Source organism: Opisthocomus hoazin, chromosome 5, assembly GCF_030867145.1.
Source record: "Opisthocomus hoazin isolate bOpiHoa1 chromosome 5, bOpiHoa1.hap1, whole genome shotgun sequence".
Classification (NCBI taxonomy): Eukaryota; Metazoa; Chordata; class Aves; order Opisthocomiformes; family Opisthocomidae; genus Opisthocomus; species Opisthocomus hoazin.
Genome location: NC_134418.1, coordinates 81,549,605 through 81,569,510, shown reverse-complemented (window position 1 = coordinate 81,569,510; position 19,906 = coordinate 81,549,605). Strand labels below are relative to the sequence as shown.

At 42.7% G+C, this 19,906-nt stretch overlaps 1 protein-coding gene across 2 annotated transcripts; it reads right to left on the bottom strand.

The window, feature by feature from the left end:
• Positions 1-200: 200 nt before the first annotated feature.
• Positions 201-19,856, bottom strand: CNOT7 (CCR4-NOT transcription complex subunit 7). Of its 2 annotated transcripts, none has more exons than XM_075421919.1 (7): positions 19,809-19,856; positions 19,035-19,242; positions 18,277-18,470; positions 15,003-15,164; positions 9,473-9,617; positions 4,597-4,707; positions 201-1,895 (listed from the first exon to the last, which is right to left on the bottom strand). In XM_075421919.1, exons 2-7 carry the CDS (start codon positions 19,149-19,151, stop codon positions 1,767-1,769), a joined length of 858 nt encoding a protein of 285 aa, XP_075278034.1. In that variant the 5' UTR covers positions 19,152-19,242; positions 19,809-19,856; the 3' UTR covers positions 201-1,766. The 2 variants fall into 2 exon arrangements, with proteins under 2 accessions (XP_075278034.1, XP_075278033.1); XM_075421918.1 differs by lacking the exon at positions 19,809-19,856 and adding an exon at positions 19,644-19,735.
• Between the last annotated feature and the right edge of the window lie 50 nt (positions 19,857-19,906).

Below are 19,906 nucleotides of genomic sequence, written 5' to 3'. Positions count from 1 at the left end.
TCGCCATCACCGCTCTTGCAACTCGCGTCAGTAGGAGCGACGTGGTTGGACACGCGTGACCAGAATTCTGCTCCGCGAGTGGAACGGTCAGGGAGCGGTGGTCAGACCCTTTTCAGAACCGTCATGCCTACACAAAACGGGATACAGAACTGAACTGGATAAATACAGTACGGAAAAAAATTCTGCAACAAAACCACCAGTCTCTTGTTATGTAAGAAAACATTTCTTAGGCCTTTATTTACAAAAGCTTTAAAAACAAATACCCTCTGTTATGCAAATTATTTGTTGTTTAAAAAGGACCACCCAGTTACATCACCGTAACTCCATGAAAAAAAGGTGTCTGATTTTTTAAGTACAAGGTAAAACAGAGTAATTTGGCGAACACCTGGAGATTTTCCTGCTATCGATTTCCGTGCCGAACACGCGCAGGCGTCCGCGCAGGCAGGCACACAATGTCGCACATTCCGTCATTTCAGGCTAGTATTTAGCTATTCAAAATCAAAAACCCTCCCTGCACAACTGCTCTGTACACATGCTATGCAGAGTTAAGAACGTACTTTAGGGTCCTTTAAAACAATATATCTAAAATATATTGCTAAGATATGCTCAAAAATAAACTAGCATTACACTCCTCAGGTAACTTTATTAGCTATAAGTTATTTATATTTTGTTGTTTTACAACAAGTATCTGCAACATCTGTCTTTGTAGCAACTACAAAAAAAGCACGATTTAATTGTCCTTCTAATTCAATCATTCAATTAAATAGTATTTTTTCAGATCTTTGGGTTTTATCTTCAACTAAACTGACTTTCAAAAATCATCAAATCAAGTACATAATAAATATGACTCCGTAAAAAAATCTCTGAGGTGTACACTACCAGAATAAAAGCTAGGAAGGGAAGCGTGCCATTACACAACCCCTACTATTCCAACATCCGCCGCCTCCCAGCTTAACGGCACACGTGCTGAAGTCATAGCTGTTCTTTTCCTGAAGGGTGTAAAGCTGTTTTTTCAAGCTTCTTTTCCCCACGGCAGAGCGGTTTTAAAGCAGCGGGCCAACCAGCAGTTGACGTGTGCAGGATGTGTTTGAAGATGACCGAGCACTAGTAAAGTAACAGCAGTTACTACGATATCAGTAGTTTGTTTTGCTGGAACACACGGAGGTTATGCAGCCAGTGAGTCACGTTCCATGGGCTGAGATACCAAGGAAATAACAGTGTGAAGCTGCTGAACTTGGCAAATGATTGTTTTCGAGCTGAAGGCAAAAGAAAAAGCAAAACTTCAAATACCACAGAGGATCTGAGTCAGAGTCGCTCTCTAAAGTGCAAATTTGATGGTCCACAATCTTGAATAGCTAAAACGCCTGCATACGGGAAGGAACAGACTTGAATGGGGAAGTTAGTTACAATCAGTGCCAGTTAATTGGGAGAAGGGAGGGGAAAGAGACAAAAAACCAGAAGATCAATATAGGTAAATTTACCAGACTATTCATTGTGATTTAGCTTTCCCCTTCTCTCTGCCACGCTGATCCTATACGTGCTTCTTTACAAAGGGGCCAGATCTGAGGCCAAAATGTAACCCAGAAAATTTTACTTATCAAGATCAAAATCTGTGATAGGAACAGTCAAGTTTAGTACATAGAAAGGCAGAAAAGAAAGTGTGCTGAGAAAGGAGGAGAAACAGCCTTATTGTCCAAGGGGTTCAACCAGAGATAAAACCTATATACAAGCACGTGGAGGTCAAAAAGACGGCCTTTCATTTCATGTCATGACTGCTTGTTGGCTTCTTCTTCATACGCATTTCCTGTGCCATTCTGTACATACGATGACCCCGAACCAAGGCCATATAAGTGGCCACAGTATTTAGCATCGTCGATGTGATCTTCGAAGAACATCTGAAGAGTTAAAAGAGAGACACAAATTACTGCCAAAGACAAGGCTCGGTTTAAATACAACTACGGAAAGGCTTTAAAATGTTACTTTCTTTTTAGCATAAGATATCAATTCCTAAGGTGCAAAAGATGCTATAATTAACATACCACACTTAATCTCTACACGTTATCAAATGTGCCATATGACATGATTCCTTGAAGGAAATCTGTCGAGGAACACGACCCGTCCTCGTGCGCACCTCTCCTGATGAAACTGCTTTGGTAATCTCATCGTATCAGTTACCACTCGCTTTTCTGCGAGCGCACCACAGATATTTCTCCAGCCGGTTTCTGTGGAGCGTCTCAACAGGCAGATGCTTAGCACCCATCACCGGTGCCTGTACTCTACCTACTCCTCAGCATGGGGGGCTTCATCACACTCTGTCGTGAAACGGAAGGATGTCCCAATTTGTATCACACGGGTTTGGGGCTGGGGAGAATGTTTGAGCGTGAAACCCGTTATGGAGTTTACAGAAATGCAGAAAGACACATTTCCAGCTAGCTCCTCACAGAGGGGGACTTCATTTAAAAAACGAACAGCAAAATTAAAAGTAAATTTTGTGTTAAGACTGCATTTACACCTTACGAGTCTTAATTACAAACAGAACCTTTCAGGGAAGGCATATGAAACCCCGTGATATTCTGATAGTCTACCTTTCCGACTTAGGTTTTCAAGCAAAACCATGAATCATCCCATAAAAAAAAAAACAAAAAAACACAAATACACAAAAATCCTTCACCCCAGAAACTTCAGAGCAAGCCCGGACATCCCGGTGGTTGACATTTTGAGTCATCACCACCATCAGCAGTCCGAGGGAGCCAGGAGCACGCAGGAGCTGTGCGGACACAGGGCACGGTCCAAACGCGGGGGACTGCATTTACCACACAGGCTGAAAGCTTCTGCCTTTAAGCTTTGCTTTTAGAAGCACAGTCTGGATGGAAAGTTCTGTACTGCAGGAACCGAAGGCCTCAATTAAAAGTTTTAAAGTCCTAGAAGTTCTTAAAGAAATAAATAGATAGGAAAACCCCAGAACAGCAGCTCTGCTGTTTTAGTACCGGTATTTTAACTATTTCTGATGGGAAGAAAAAGATGAGTAACTTCTTTGGCTGGGAGTCCAAATCCCAGCAAGTTCCCACTCATTCACAACAACGAGTAACACAGTAATAACACATTTATTAATTCCATACCTCTAAAAGCATAGTAAAATGAAGTTTTTTCACTCAGAAATACATTGTTTAACAGTGAACTCTAATGAAAAGGCTTTACAAATGCACATTAAATATATTTCTCTGCTGTCCTTATTTAGAAATACTGTGTTTGCAAAGAATCTCTGAAAGTACTGAAAAAATCGTCATACTCAATCCATCTTTGTTGGCCTAATTAAGCAAATGCTTTGTACTCAAAAAACTCTTCTACTTCCCCCAATAAGAGCTTTTGGAAAACAAATCCAAGCAGCTTGTTTGCCACGTAACACAAACTGCATCTCTCAGGTTTGAACCTTTTCCTCTTGAAAACTAACTTGAAAGGCAGTATCTTAGGCACCATTATCACATACTTCCTCTTCCCCTCTACTTGCTTTGGATTTTGTTTCCAGAAGCACAACCTTCTCCATCACACCTGTAGCCCACGACCTGCAGCAGCTCAGCGGAGGCAGAACAGAGCGTTAGGAGGAGCAAACCAGCTTCTATCACAGCACTTGTTTTTTCACCTGCTGTCTCACCAATGTTTGTCAGAAACTCGTGGTCATTTTCTCCTTTATACAAAAATCTGGACTACAGAAGGTAGACACCTCAGCACACAACACTAAAGCTCATTAACAGATGAGGTTTGCTATTGCCACCCGTTTCGACACGGCAGATGACACACTTGCTGGCAGAATGCCACGTTCGGAGGCACTGGCATTTGACCGGTGCAACCGGTTTCCAGAAGAGGCCCCTTCAACATTTGTTTCCTCTGCTAATGCGAAATATCCTACTATCTTCCTGTTGTACACAGGGAAGCGGCAAGGAAGCTTCCAAAACCTGATTTCCCTCGCTGCAAGCCTTGACTTCATTGACTGATGTAGAATTTTGCAGAACCTGAGTTCATCTGTGCTTTACTCAATGACAAGGAACGTATGCATGGACTTTCTCCACGTAAGCCAGAAAGTCGCTATTTCATACACCTGTAGCCTGCAAGTTTAGCTAGTCCAGACACTCGTTCCCCGCCCAAGCCTCTCACAAGCAGCACTGCACCCCAGCTGCGTACTACACTGAGCAGAAGGCCCCCAAAAACTGGCTTGGGTATGGTCACCCAGAAAGGAGTCTGGCTCCAGCAGTTCACATCTCACTGCAGCAGCCACCTAAAAGAAAGGTGCCCTGCAAAACAGGGAAGGTAAAAAAACCCAAAATCAAAAACCTGCAAAAAAATTCAAAAGCCAGGCAGAGGCTGGAAACGAGAAGCAAAACTCACTCCTAGCAGCTAAGCTAAGCAGGGAATCAGTGGGGCTGGTTCACACCTACTCTGGGGAAAATACAGGTGGTCTTATTTTTAAATATCAAGAAAGAAATGACCCCTGAAGCCCTTCACAGACCTCCTTACAATACAGCAGACCTATCAGAATCAGCGATTCCATCTATCACAGCACGTTACTATCATGGAGATAAAACTAATACGTCCACCTACTTCTCTCATTTTGAAAAAGGCCATTCCTGTGAGTAAAGAATCTGATCCTGCCTGATGCTGTGGTCCTATCCTTTCCAGCTCTAACTGCTCAGCCACTTCTTGTAATCCACCCTGAAAAAGAAAACATTTTTGTTAACTGTTGAAAAAAAATTAAATGAGAAAACTGAACGGCTAGACTTGGGAAGATCTGTTACACAAGTTCTATAACCTCCGGTATATTTGAACATTTGCACAGTGGCCAAAACAGTTTATACTAGATAAATACACATGTGGAGAATCAAACTTTCAGTGTCAACAGCAACGTGAGAATTCTGTGTCAGTATTGCTTAAACAAAGCAGTGTTTGTGACCACCAAAACTACAACTCCTTCACGTTCCAGCTCCTCCCAGTAACCAGATGTCATCGCTTAACAAAACAGCTCCTTCCAGATGTCAAAAGGGCCGGCAATGCTGGAGAACAAACCCAGGTGTTCCTGCACTCCTCCTACCTGAACGAAAGTTTAAAGGGTAAAAACATTGTTCCACAAACACAAGAATTCCAGTGCTTAGAAATGAGGTGCCCATATGCCTCCACATGTTGAAGCACCTAGGCTTCCTCTGATACAGACCTTTTTCTTTCCACTTACCTGTCCACAATTAAGTTGAGGGGTTTTCCACTTCCCGCCAGAAAAAGTGGGAGTACCCTTAAGTATCTAGAGCACTACAGGTAGTCCAGGAAAATGTTACACAGCAGGCAGTAAGAAAGCAGGCAGTAAAGTCAAAAAAGGAAGAAAGTGCCCACTCGTCTCTACAAGACATTCTACCCCTCTTCAGAGTTTGTTTCGTTGGTTGCCATAAGAGGACAGGGGAAAAGAACATGCAAAAAAATCCATCCTCTTCCAACCAGCTTTCTAATATACTAAAATCCAATGATACAGCCAGTTTTTCTGTTGGAGATGTGTATTCTAACAGTCACGTGTGTAATGAAACCTGCTTCTTAAAGTGTATAAACATCTCACAGACAAAAAGGGAACCACTTAAAACAGTACAGGTCTGCTTTGGATGTCGATACAAAGTTTAAAAGGACAGACTCTGAAGCTGCAGATATCACTCCAGAGTTGCAAATCTATCTGCTCTTACAGGTAAAACCTCTCCAGTTTTGAAGCAAATTTTCTTCCTGATAAGCATATGTGCAAAGCTACCCCCTGAACAGCTGAGTGACTACATACATCTCTTCTTGGTGCCCCCCCAAATGGTGATAACCACTACGTGTGCAAGCAAACCCGTCAGGAGTCGGTTTGGTTTTACACAGACAACACAAGTCTGTTGCAGGACAGACACGTTGTACTGTAACCACAATCTTTTAATGCTGTAAGCTACACTGAGTACATTATTTTGCACATAAATTCTTTATTTTTAATCGTTAAGCCATAAAGCTACTGGAAATAAAAAACATGCACATTCTTTAAGGTCTAGAAAGACCAAAAAACCAAAGACAAAAATCCTCTGTGCTGCTGTAAGCTTTGCCAGGCAAAAACGTTGCACAGAGGCAATGCTTTTAAAGAAAGCCTGCCCAGTACCCAAGTTCACCTCTCCTCGCATTCTTAACCCGTTTCAAGTACAGGAAGGGAAGCAGTAAGAGGCAAAAGCGTGCCAGTCAAAGTTAAGGTTCACACAGCAGTAAAAATGAAGTCTGACCTGAAAATCAGATCAAACATTCTGAAAAATTCCTGTGAATCTTACGGCAAAAAGTCTGGATCTCGGTCTTTGTTTTGTTCAAAAAAATGGAAGCCTCAGCAATAACATTCCCAAGGAACACCTACAAACCCACATGAACACCTAGTGCTGGCATGGCTAGTTTTATTCTACCTTCAACAGTAGGAATATAGTTTACAGAAGGTTAAGGTAACTCTACACACTACACAGTGCAGCACTGAAGCTAGCTTGTTTTCCTAACTCAAATGACCTTCAGGGTCTTTTCCAACCTCAATGATTCTGTGATTCTTTATCCGCTTGGATACAACACTTCAACACTGCAAACACTCAGTTATTTAACTTACAGCCTCAAAAAACATGCTGAGAGTTGATGGGCAGGGGGGAAAAAGCAGAAACAAACATGGTCTCTGCTTTCCTACTCCAATAATGAGCTGTTAAGAGCTGGCAACAGCAGTCAGGCCCACACCACCATGTGCTGCTCCTAAACCCTCTACTTCCTCAAGCTGCAAATCAGCAGGGTCTCAGCAGCAGGTTCTGCCAGCTATCAGACTATCCACCCTACCTTTAAACAACAACAAAAACCCACTCAAGAATAAAAATCAGTAATATTTGCTTTTAATAGTATATATCTATTTATCAATATATTACACACCACTTTCGTGTGGAACTTCTTGGTCTGTAACTGCAGTAACTACAGAATAAAACCTGGCTGTCTCAGAAAATTAACAGGTTACCAAGATTCTCTTTCAGGCAAGGCTTCTGCACTCCAGATAAGAACATTTTACTCTTGGAGGAGAAGGATGAATTCTTTCCAAATTTTCAGAGCATTGATCTTTCAAGAAAAAGGCCACAGAATAATTTACATAATCACACAGCCATAGTCAACAGCAAATCCAGTTCAAACTCTGAAGTCTCACGACACTGGTACCAGAGGTCACTGTTCTGTACAACTGCTCATCTTAGAAGCAAGTTTCCACCAAGGTCTATAAATCTACCTAGGAGTTGCTGTTACTATAAAAAGGTTTGCAATTGCCTACGTAGAAGGATTTTAGAAAACAAGCAAGAGTTTAACCTACACCACATTAATATCCCCAGTTAACTCCCAGTCTGCATGCCAGTAAAGTACCCTCGTGTCTGTTTAAGGGTAACGCACTGTAAATTCACAGACTACTGAATTCCACAAGAGCAGCATCAAGCAGCTCCCCAGTCCTCACGCATGTTTCTCTCCTCAATGCCAAAAATGCTTTTTTTGGGTGTGTGGGGCCAGGAAGTGGGGGACCTACAGCAAGTCACTGACTTTCATACGAAAAATAACTTAGACAAGTCAATAAAGGACAACCGCACAGCAGCTCAATTCACCGCAGTTTAATATTAGAGATTGGAAGCGACAGACATCAGGAGACAGCGCGTGCATTTGGACAGTCACCACACGGAACGTTCAGCAACTCGTTTCAGACAGCTGCTCCGCACAGTACAAGTCCACCGACACTTCATGGCTGGCAGATCTGGAGGGGCAGGGTAGTCCACATCCCTTCCCCTCCTGTCACCGCCAGCCTGCAGGTTAGGTGACAGCAACAAGATTTATTGCAGGAAAGCTGACCTACAGCTCCAAAGGGGGGAAAAAAAACCCCAGCCAACCAACCACACCCTTGTTCTTAAGGTTTGCTGAAATAAGACCTGTGAAGGTTTTTCTTCTCTCCAAAAAACATCAGTATCTCTAAACAATGCAGGTTACACACAACTCCGTCCTAATGAAGTGACAGGAAACACAGTCCCCTCCTCCCCAGAGCCTCTGGGAACGGCGCCTCGGAACGCCATTCTGTCACCTTTCCTACGTCCGTGAAGCTGGAATATACATTCTGTTCTCGGCAAGTGCGTCACCACCACTAAGGCACCAGATGCTTTACTTCCCTTCACCAGAAGCCAGAAGGTGAGAGGTTTGTTTTGTTTGGGGCTCCTCCTCGCCTCTCCTTTAAGAATCCCAAAGTTTATGAACAGTTCCTTTTTAGTTCTGGCCTCTGTGGAGAAGAACTGTTTCTAAGATTTTCTCTAATACTCAGCTATTTGCTCAGCTGATGGTACCAGTAACAAGTCTAGATCAACACAGATAGGTATAGTTTTCATGCAAACTGGAAGAGAGGTCTCCATCTTCAATGTTAATTTGATTAACAAAGGGATCTACACACCTTACTTCCCACACAAGTAGGCTACTACAAAGTGACACGCTCCATTAGTTTTAGCTCATTAGCAAGAAACAGAGGACTGTAAACCCCACGCAGATCACTAGCTGAGCACGACGAAGCGGCAAGCCACTCTGTAGTCAGGATTTGGTTGTACTACAGTCAGTGTTCTCTTCTTCCTGCAGGTTCTCATTAAGAAAGCCGACAGAATTGAGCTACTTTCCATAAAAGCAGCAAGTTGTTAATTGCCTCCGATGAGCGATGCACCTCATTCCAGTAGCAGTCGACTCTCACAGTTCTTTGGCAAGTAAAGCTGTTAACAATCCCTGAATCGTCTTTCACTTCGCTGTCTTCCCCTTCACATGTTTAGTTCCCGTTTCCATTCATTCTCCAGGCCAAGAAAGTATCCGAGTTTTATGTGTGCCAGAGTAAGCCAACTAGTAACCCCGCCGGCCTGACAGGACAGATTAGTTTCTAGTACTGCATTTGTTTCTAGAAGTCACGTTGTCCCTGCACGTATGCTGCTGTTCAGCCTTCCTTACAGGGCCATCGGAAACATTCTTCGCTCCGCTCCTCTTCCCCAGGCACTTCCACAGCATCATCCTTGCAATTACCGTTGCCGAGACGACGGCAGTCCTTTAGCGGACTGCACAGCGAGGAAATAAGAGTGTATGAAACCCATCAATTCTTACGGCTCAAGAAGTGAAGGATCAATTCCAAACATGGGTTTATCATCTGTCAACAAAGACTGGGCACCATAAATACAGTATCAACATGCTGTTTTGAACTGGTAAGCAGTTCTAAAAATCAATGTGTGCTCCTGCCTGCCTCTGTCAATAGCCATTAATATTAAATATATAGAGTTTGAGACAACAAGGCTGTTTAATGGGTATTATCAAAGCAAAACCAGAAAATGAAAATACGGAAAATAAGTGGGTCTTAGCAGAAAGTACTCTCTCTCCAAAACTAAAACTTGTTCCGAGCCATTAACAGATTACTTACCTTCAGATTTTTGCAACTCTTCATGAGATATTTTACATCATAGATGACAGGGAAAAACAATCGCAGTATCTCAAAGAAGTCCAGCTCTTCTTCAGGTAGATTAGAGTTTGTCAGGATTTTGATTAGATAGCCAAAGTCATAGCCACTGCAAATTAATAACAAAAGCAATGTAAGCAAGTAACTTAAAAGCATTCGTCTCACTTCAAAAATCAAGACTTTATTACACATCAACATTTTGCTTAATTTCAATGCAATTAAGACTGACTCTTACAAAAGACTATACCTCACAGCTTTCAGGGAAAACAATTTAATCTCAACAAGGCCAAGTGAAGAAGCAAAAAAAGCCACGCCTGAGGAGCTTCTCCAAATCCTGACAGAAGGTAGTGCTGCTGCTGGGACTTCATCTGATAGCAAGAACTTAAAACAAAGAGTCCTAGCTCATTCCTTTCACACAGCCAGAGTTTCTCCCTACAAACTGCATGAGACAGAGACACTTCTACAGTTCTTGAAATCCAAAGGGCTGGATTTCACAGAGTGAGGTGGGTGACCAATACGTTCTCTTCTTTGCTATTAGATTTGCATTGAATCAAATCAGTTCCTAGATTTTACTGACATGCAATTTTTAAAATGTCTGTACTAACAAAGAAGATGAAATCATGCAGCAGGGCTGCCTCTGCTGAAGGCTGCAAGGGTTTTGCTGCTTCAGGAACCTCAGTGTACATCTGAGAGAGAAATTCAAGTGAACGAGCAGCCACCACACTGCAAGCTCCTGGTTTAAGACTTCGTGTTCATTCTTGGTGACATGAGCACCATACTCGGAACCGAGAATTTTGAAACTTGGTACATATTGACTGAGATCTTTAACTGTGGGATGAGCAACACAGAAGACAAATCAGTTAAGAGCACTGTGCTACTGATCCTGTGGATATTCACTGCCCACAAAGACTGGTGACTTCTGATGCAGGCTCAAGGCTTTAGCTTGCACACTCCATGTAAAAAGCATCGCTTTTTGTACCATTTCTATACAAACAGGTTCTGTACATAATCTTTACCTTATGAATTTCTAGACAGAGGGTAGAAAAATCTTGAACATACTGGGAATGAATGGATTCTTTGCTAAAAGTCCATTAATACCAGTTATACAAAAGGTTCAGACTATTATAGCTCTCCCATGGGGGTTTCCAGTGCTCTAAACAGGAATTTCACGTCGAACGAATCCTGCACTGCATCTGGTGTTTGGAAGCTGTGCTGGCAGCACTCCAATCTCCACACCAGCAGCCACTGGCCAGGCAGCAAAGGAGCCAAAGATGAAGAAGGATTTCAGCCTAGTCTTACAAAGTAAAAACCTGTAGTACAGTTAGCAGAACAGCAGCTGAGAAGCTTAATTTTATTAGATCACCTGTGGGGGGGAATGGTAGGGAAGCCAGTATCAGCATAAAACCCTCTACAGAAAAAAAGAAAAGAAAAAAATACACTAGCAAAAAAGGCTGTTCAGGATTAAGGAGATTTACTCCTCTAGAGATTAGAGAGCTCATTAACTCACTGAATTCCTGACATCTGTCATCCTTGCGGCTCAAACATAACAGCTGTACAAAAACCTCTAAAGTGAGGAAAACTGTATTTATGCCCCTTTTCCACCAAAAAAGGTATGTCTTTAACTCCCCTCCTCTTCCAAAAAATATTATGTACATGATCGAATTTTGACAAAACACATGCTCTCAAACACTTCCAGTGTCCATTAAGAAGGAAGTACTGTAAGAAAAGAAAATTCAAGATTCATTTACTATTTGTATTGAGAGGGAGCCAGCTATCACAAATCTGCAATTTCTATATATATGTGCACTGCATTCATCACTCTGTTCAGCTTCCATCGTGCAGCAGCATCCAGTCAGATACCTGGTTTTGGATCCTAAGCACGGGTTAGTTTTAGTCAGCTCTACCAAACGATCTCGCACATTCCTTAGGTTCCAGCTGCTTACGCTTAGTCCCACTGTGCTTATAACAATCATCACAAATCACGCATCGCTAATCACAATGCAGTATCAAGACATTTACATGACCTTTTTAGTACACTTTTTGGCAGTAATATGCTCCAGTCATCCAAGCTTACACCGACCTAAGAACTGTCACTCCAATTCAAGACTAAAATATATATATATATATATATATATAGTGTTCAAAAATTTTTGAGTGACCACTGCTGAATGCTAACAGAAGGGTAAGAAAGCCCACAGTGAGCAATTATGCAATTATCTGCTCATTAAAGAAGTTTTCTTCTAATCCTCTAACAGGCAATTAGTGGTTGGTTTATACCCTAAAGCACACAGGCTTCCTTTCCTTAAAAAGCTTTCACCATTTCTAATATAATCACCAAAAGTTACTAAGTGCAGCTAACCACAATCCCTGGAGCTATACAGCAGCAGCGGCACTCTTATAACAACTTTATTTTTTTCTCCCTCCTTTTTTCACTGAACACGGACAGCTGTAGGCAACAAGACCACGGAAAAGATCAAATACGTGTGTAATTCTTTCCCTTACTATGCAGAAAGAATTCAGATAGCCAATTAACAATGAACTCTACTCAAGCACCAACAGTCTCTGAAATAAATCAAAACCTGACAGGGCTGAGAAAGCTTTACTGCATTTTATAACTGGCTAAGAGAAATAAGCCAACAGATTAAGTTTTACTAAGATCAGTTAGACACAAATGATCACTGAAATACAACAGCTCGGAACTTTCCAGCCTCCCAAAAACACCTGGGCTAAGAGGCAGGTTTGCACAGAGCCTCCAAAGGTGGAGTGAGGAGGCTGCAGACAGGCGGACACCCCACGCGTCAACGGAGCAGTCAGCTGCACATCCCCACAAACAGTGTTTGAGCCCTTCTGTTTTATAACTTGTCAGGCTGTCAAGCACCCACAGCTCTCAACTGTGACAGGAATCAGAAATTCAGGGCTTCCCCCTCCTCTCTCATCAACTCAAATACATTTTAACACACGCAGACACAAATTGATGGAGTCGCTTCTGAAGTTGCGGTGTGCAAGAATTGGTGACAGCGTAAATGCTTTCCCGCTCATGCCTGGCAGCCCTGCAGGTCCACACAGATTTGCTCACAGGTCAGCATGCCAAGGCAGCTACATCAAATCTAGAGATAAAAAGCACACATGGAGAACGATTCACGAAGCTAAGAGCTTAGAAATAAACTACGTAAGAGTTCAAGGAACTCAAAGACTAGGAAGTGAAACAAAACCTCAATCTTACGCTCTGAGAAAGGAGTTAATTCCCCTCTGCTCGCTTCCTAGGACGCTCATAAATTTTGAGGGTTAGTAGTAATTCAAGCATTTTAAGGAAACTGAAGCAACAGCACAGTCAGCAACCACGAAGCGCAGCTTTTTCACTAGTCAGAGAACTACTGCATGGAGAGCCTACACAAGACAAAATTTCAGCGGGGCTGTCCCGCTGTTTTAAGTTTCCACTGACAGAACATAATCACAATCAACCTAAGATATATTTAGAAACAGCTGTTTACTATTCTCTGTGGCACACTACGTGACCCATGCTCATTTATAGCATTGTGCAACCTCAGCTTCCTCAGAGCTTCACCCGCTACTCCAGGGTTTTGTGCTCAAGGTAACATCAACACACTCCGCCAAGCGCAAGAGCCTTTAAACGCTCTCCGACTTCAAGCAGAGCTGCGGATAATCAGTGTCCGACAGACATTTGCTGGAATAGCTGTCTTAAGAGGATTTCTAAAGACGTTCTCAGTGAAGTCCACAACAGAAACTCATTTTAGCACAGATGAAACTGGACTTGAATAAAGCCATTCCAAAACTCCTTCAGAAGCGGCACTAGTAAAAACAGCATTATTGCACCTAGTTTGCACTACGCTTCACCCAGCATATTAATCAGGAATCACACACAAACAATATAATTATGCTTGAAAAAGAATCCCTAGTGTACAAATGGCCCAGGTACTCTTTTGCTAGGATAGCTTACGCTGGACCTTGAAGTTATTAGGCGCTACTGGAAAAACACCGCAGTGTCTGTTGAGGTACCAGTTACACGTGTGTTAATCCCTCCCCTCCTCCTGAACCAGCCACGCAATTTTACTGTAATCAAGTGTAAATCACAAATACGCACGTAAGAGCCCACAATAATAGGTTTAAGAAGCTGAACAAAATTTAATTCACTAGTTCAGCCTTTCTAGTTATTTTGACACAGTTCGTGGCATTCTTGTTCCAGCATTTTTCCCCAGGGTGCTATCCTGCTAGTAGGATAGCAAGAGTAAGACTATTTTGGAGTCATATTGTGAGTCGAGACAGCTGCAAGCGGAAGATGTAGGCAGATAGGTGACAAGCCTACTCAAAGAGGATCCTTTTTTTTTTTTCCCCAACTGTCTTTTCTCCCCCCCACCCCTTTTGAAAAGTGTCTAACACTTGCTTTCTACAAAGCAAGTCAAAATGATGAAGTCTGCAACAGGCTGTTCTATGCACCTTTCTACTACTGTTTTACATTCCTTGCTGAAGCAACCCTTACTTTTCAGCTGGTTAATAATGCAAATACTTCTCTAATTCCATGTGCCTTTCTCTCCTCTAACCTCCTCTCCACCATTTAATACCCAAGGATGAAGAATTTGGTTTTTTTCTAATTTTGTCATCTACATATTACCACCCACCAACATAGCACGCGTGATAAAGAATAAAGCTGTAAGGAAACTACTAGCCTCAGCTAAAACATTTGCTTTGAGTTGGTTGACTGGCTTAGCAGCCAGTATTTAAGATGTCAGCTTGAGGGCATTATGCAGCAACAAGCCTTTAAAGCCCCTGTTGCTTACAAAAGGTGCAAATTCTTTCAGGCACACAGTTGACTATACAATGACTATTGCCTAAGTTTTAAAATGCTGAATCTTATTAACACTAGAAGATTGTTTTTCTCTTGACATGTTCGTAGGGATTTAGCAGTCACATTTCTATTTCTGCTTGGAAGATGAGTTCCTGTGAGGGAATAAATAGTAAAAGATATTCATTACTGCAGCTAGAATTAAGGCTTACCAGGGCTCTCCTTCCAAGCTGAGTAATTTTCAGCTGCCTAGATTGCCAGAAGATTTAAAACAAATTGAGAACTGCTTTATAAAACTCTTCACTGATAATTCTGCAGTCTCTCCCACGAGACAAACAGTATTTGCTCAAGAACTGCTTAGGAATAGTTTGCTTTTATCATTATTGCCATTATTACTTGCATGTGTGATATTGAAAGATACAATGCCACCTGCTGGCTTCGGAGTTTCACGTTTTTCTGGTTACAGTGTAAACACCCAAAATAAAACACCAGCACCACCCCGCACGCTCTATTCTTCTAATACAGAACGGTGCTATAGGTGTGACAGCAGAAGTAGTTTTCTGAGCCTTACCAACCAAGATACGTGCTATATACACTCTCAGACATATACCACTCAACGCGAGATGTGAAATCCAAGCTCCAGAATTCAATAATCAACGTCAAAACCTCGAATACATAACATGCAGAACTTACCTGTGAAAGGAAAGCCACTTGACTCCTTCACACAGAACGACTCCTGATGTCATAAGCAGTTCTGCAAAGTACTGCGTCTCGATTCCTTCCTCCTCGTGCTTTTTAAACTGGATACCAGATGTTGTCAACAGTTCAATAGAGTCCTGGGCATACATATCTTCTCTAGAAACAGAGAGAGGAGAAGCAAATTGTCAAAATCTACAAATCTCAGTGATTATAAGCCTGGTAACATTTCTTTTTTACTATTCATTCCGCAGACTTGACCAGCACAGAGCAGGAACAACTTGACTTTGTTCTGTGTTAACTACTGTTTTTCATAGCTTTTGTTAACCTTGACCAGCATTTCATCACTCCCAGCACCTCCAATCTTGCCTCCTTCATAAAAACCTGGTTCCTGCTCCTCTTCCGATTACCTAGAACTCTGCTTTTGCAAACCTACAGAGGAAAGTGAATGTCCGAATACAGGTATTTTCCCGAATAAGATCTATTACTTAAACTGTGACAACTGAAATACAACAGTTGAAGCACTAACATCTGTTACATTATACAACTAAGAACAGCAGATTCCAGATCCCAGTGCTGCTGTTCGTTCTGTAGATAATATTTTCCACACATTTCTTGAGATTTAAGCTTACGTAAATGTTTAGACACATGCTCATCAAAACTTCCTCCTCACTACAACTGAAAATACTTGCTCCATCTAGTCAATCCTCAAAATTCACAAGCGTAACGTCTTCTTCCTAAATAACCAACTTCAACTTTTCTTTAATCGCCATTTTTCGGACGTAAAATTTAACAGGAGAGAAAAACTTCCTGAACGCCTTGTTTGATCCCCCTCTTATCCCTGTATTTACTCCCTCTACCACTAACATTTTTGTAAACTCTTAAGTATTTTGTGATGAAATGGATGAGGTGGGTTTTCTTCCTCAAGTTTCATCTACATTGTTATAACAAAGACATAGAATGGTTAACTCAAAAAAAAATTCAAAAGTGGCTCTACTTGGAAGATGATATTCTTGTTACTGTCCACAATTACTATTCTACAAAGTCTCTTCAGTGTACAGTGTTTGATTTTAATAAAAAACCCCCAACCAAACTACATAAAAATAGAACAGGCAAGACAACCGATATATCAAACTCGACTATTAGATTCAGTCGTAGACTTCTACACCTTACTCCTAATAGCAAGCCATCACTCATCAGAACAGAGATACACTCTGAAGACGTGTTGTGTCTTTCTCCCTCTCTCCCACACAGCTGCTCATCGGTTCTCCAGCTTTCAGGCACCAGCTTCCCAACAGCCGTCCCTTTCCGTAACGCACTAAAGAACCCATCCAAAACAAACACGCCTATTTTACAAAAAGAAGTCTTAACTCGAGTTTGTTGCTCCGCACTAATCAGGCGGATAGGTAGTTCAGATAAATATTTATGGTCTTTAAAAGCGCACTGTAACAAGACCTGGCTGGAACCCCAGACAAAAAAATTACCTTCTAGGAACAGCCAACGGCTGTTTTGCTTTAGGAGCAGAACACCTGGCACCTGGTGGTAATATGTAGATGACAAAATTAGAAAAAATTCCCAAAAACTTCCCAAAAGGAAGTTTAGACACAGACAAAAATAAGTCATTTCTCCAACCCTGGGAAAAAAAAAAAATATTCATGTTTCATGCAGCACCTACCTAGCTCACCTTCTTGTATAAAATGCCCCCAGTGAACTACTCACAAGCTAGGTAAGCGACTACCTAGATCTTGCCTTACTAAGCTGTCTTCTCTATGCAACATCTGGCACAACTGGCTGGAAAACTACTTTTCGGTTGTTTGACAACAAGCAGACCTTCGAAGCTCGTAAAACACAACCCAGGCTCTTCTTCCGAGACCACGGGTTGGAAGTTATTAACTCATCCCGCCTCCTTTTTCTCCCACACTCAGCAGGATTAGTATATTCTTCTATTAAAACAATGGGTAACTTCCACCCAGTGCTTACACGGCCAGGTAAGTTCGGAGATAGCAAAACATCACATCTACGCTGCCTTTTCTTTCAAGAAGTGGTTCCAACAAAGCTAACAAGAGCATGTCATTCCTCAGGCCAATCTGATTTGTGACAAGCCACAGCACTGCTTGTATAGAAAAGCAGAAAGATCGAGAGAGACAGCAGCAGGTTTCTCCTTTGTAAGAACCCCGATTACTTTGAAAACAACTCTTTCTATCTGCAGGAAAAAGGTCTGTCCTCTGAACCTCCTTTGTAGGCTGCAGTTTTAACTCATGTGTATCAAGCTGTCCAGTTATCAGCTTACAACACAACTGCCAAAAAACCCCCAAGCCTCCAACAGATTTACGTTTGAGAAGTTTTTGTACTGATACTCAATTCAGACCAACTACGTTTACTTCAGGAAAAAATTCAAGGTATTAGTAACCTTGTCATCTACCTGCTAAAGACATAATTAGAACGCCTCATCCCACTGGAAAAGTTTGGTTCACACTTTAAGGTTTATCGCTGATAAAAATCAAATTCTGAAATACAGTTCACAATACGACTGCAACAGGTAATAAAAATCAGCGTGATTTTTAGCCAGCACTACACAAGATAACCCAGAACAACAATCTCCACAGAAGTTACGCTGTAGAATCAATAATCCCTTTCAACCCATTACAAAAGAAAATTAAAATCCAGTAGCTTAATAGAATAAGTTGCTTGTAAAATACAAAAAAAGCTGCTGCGGTATCAAAAAGTTGACAGTTATTTTATCTAGAATATTATCTAGAACTTGTTGTGAGCTTTTTAATGAGAATAACATCATCTTAAAGTCACCAGAGTACACCTGCCTTAGAACTTGCTGATAACATTTGTCATACTTCTATTTTAGTCGGTAACTTTACATTTTTTCCTTCACACATGTATTTCCCATTAAAAAACACAAAAAGAAAGAACATGAGACTTCTATCAGAACTAGTAAGACCTACACTAAGCTTAGGCAAAGCGCTTTGAAACACTATATATCAAAATGCAGAGCTAACTCTTGCACCAAATACAAATGCATCTTTTTAAAACTTTTGCTGGAATTGCTTAGCATTATTGACCAAATTACCAGCAATAAGACAGACCGCACAGAAGTGAGGGAAGAAAGCACACGTTTGGCTGGCAAAAGTTTTCCTCACACAGCACCTATGGTATTCCAGCCATATAGATAAGAAGAGCTGTTAAGCTTTCACAACCTGTAACGCATTCCCAGTAAGCCAGAAACATGCATTCACCAGTACAGACATTTAACACTTACGTTAAATTAAATTTAAAATTAAATTGCCAAGTTGATGTTCCTGGAGGGTACTCTCCTTGCTCATTCATAAATGTCAGTCCTAGCTGAATTATTTTTAGCAAGTCTACATTGCAGCGTAATAGCTGGTACTGATAGTCTGCGTTGCTTCTGAATTCTCCAATAGGCCTTGCAACTACTCCTGGAAATTCCGTATCCTGCAAGAAGAGAAATAAAACATCAACAAGAGAAAGCCACAAAAAACTGCCATTGCTCATTTTTCACAAAACGTGTTCCAAGCATCTAACAGTTCCACAGCTGAAGAGCACTACGTGTAAATTTAGTTTTCAAAAAAGTAATAGGTTAGGATCCTAATGTCCGTACACCGTTAATTCAACAAGTAACTAGCGACAGGACGAGAGGAAATGGCCTCAAGTAGCGTCAGGGGAGGTTCAGATTGGATATTAGGAAAAATTTCATTACTGAGGGAGTGATCAGGCATTGGAACAGCTGCCCAGGGAAGTGGGGGAGTCCCCATCCCTGGAGGGGTTCAAAACACATGTGGATGTGGCAGTTTGGGACACGGTTTAGCAGGCATGGTGGTGTTGGGGGGATTGTTGGACTTGATGATCTTAGAAGTGTTTTCCAACCTTAATGATTCTGTGATTAAAAATCCATTATTCTTTCACTGAAAAATTAAGTTTATAGCTTTATTAACGTGAAACAAAGTCATCGTGTTTTTTGCAGCAGTTTGCTAAACCCAACACCAAGCGCCCACTCACCATCGCGACGTAGTTATACTTCCGTATAACCTGACGAATTTTCTTCATCTCTTCATCCAAGTTACAAGCCCAGACCTCACAGATTCTTTGGCTGTGGTCTACGGTGGCCGCTGGCATAGTGGGGGGCTTCAGAGACCATACATCAAAAGTTACACTTGAGCGACGATCAGGGGAATTAAAGAGGGCTCCGACTATTTACTTCCTCCACCTACGAGAGAAACAAAGGAAACAACCCAACTGTAAGTTTTTATTCTTCTCTGATCTGGAACCAGGCTCCAACGCCAGGCTCGGGCGCCATTCCTCAGCACCTCACCCGCGGCCACCGAAAACCCCAAAGTCCAGATTACCGCCCAAACCGACCCAAAACCCCCGGCCCCGCAGCTCCCTCGCACGGAGCCGGGCCGGCTCACGGACACCCCGGCCCGCAGCGTTATCCCCACCCCCACCCCGGGTCACGGCACCCCGCGGCGTGAGGGGAAGCGGCCCACCCGCCGCCGCGGGAGCGGCTCCCTCCGCCCCGCCGGGCCCGAAGCTCGCTCCGCCGGGCCCGGGCCGGTTTCCGCGGCGCTTCCCCAGAAGCGGCAGGCCCTCCCCGCGGCCCCGGCTCACCCCCGCTCTCGGGCCGGGCCGGGCCTGGCGAGGCCCCGGCGGGTCTGGCGAGGCCCCGCGGCGGCCCCCGACGCCCCAGAGCCGCCCGCCGCCGCGCGAGACGCCAGGAAGCGCTGCCCCCGCCGCACAAAGCCATTACATCATCGCCGCGCGCCTTCCCCTCACCTCTGACCGACGGCGGAGGCCGCCAATCCCCGGCCGCGCCGCTTCGTTTCTCCCCCCTCCCTCCCACCCCACACCGCGCGCTGGAGGCGCCCGTCGCG

Excerpts from the sequence above, each read along its gene's own strand:
- CNOT7 (XM_075421919.1), bottom strand. The coding sequence starts at position 19,151 with ATGCCAGCGGCCACCGTAGACCACAGCCAAAGAATCTGTGAGGTCTGG. Across the intron at positions 15,165-18,276 it reads AATTTTAAATTTAATTTAAC|AGAAGATATGTATGCCCAGG; the intron begins GTAAGTGTTAAA and ends CTCTGTTTCTAG. Across the intron at positions 9,618-15,002 it reads AAGTGGCTTTCCTTTCACAG|TGGCTATGACTTTGGCTATC; the intron begins GTAAGTTCTGCA and ends ATTAATTTGCAG.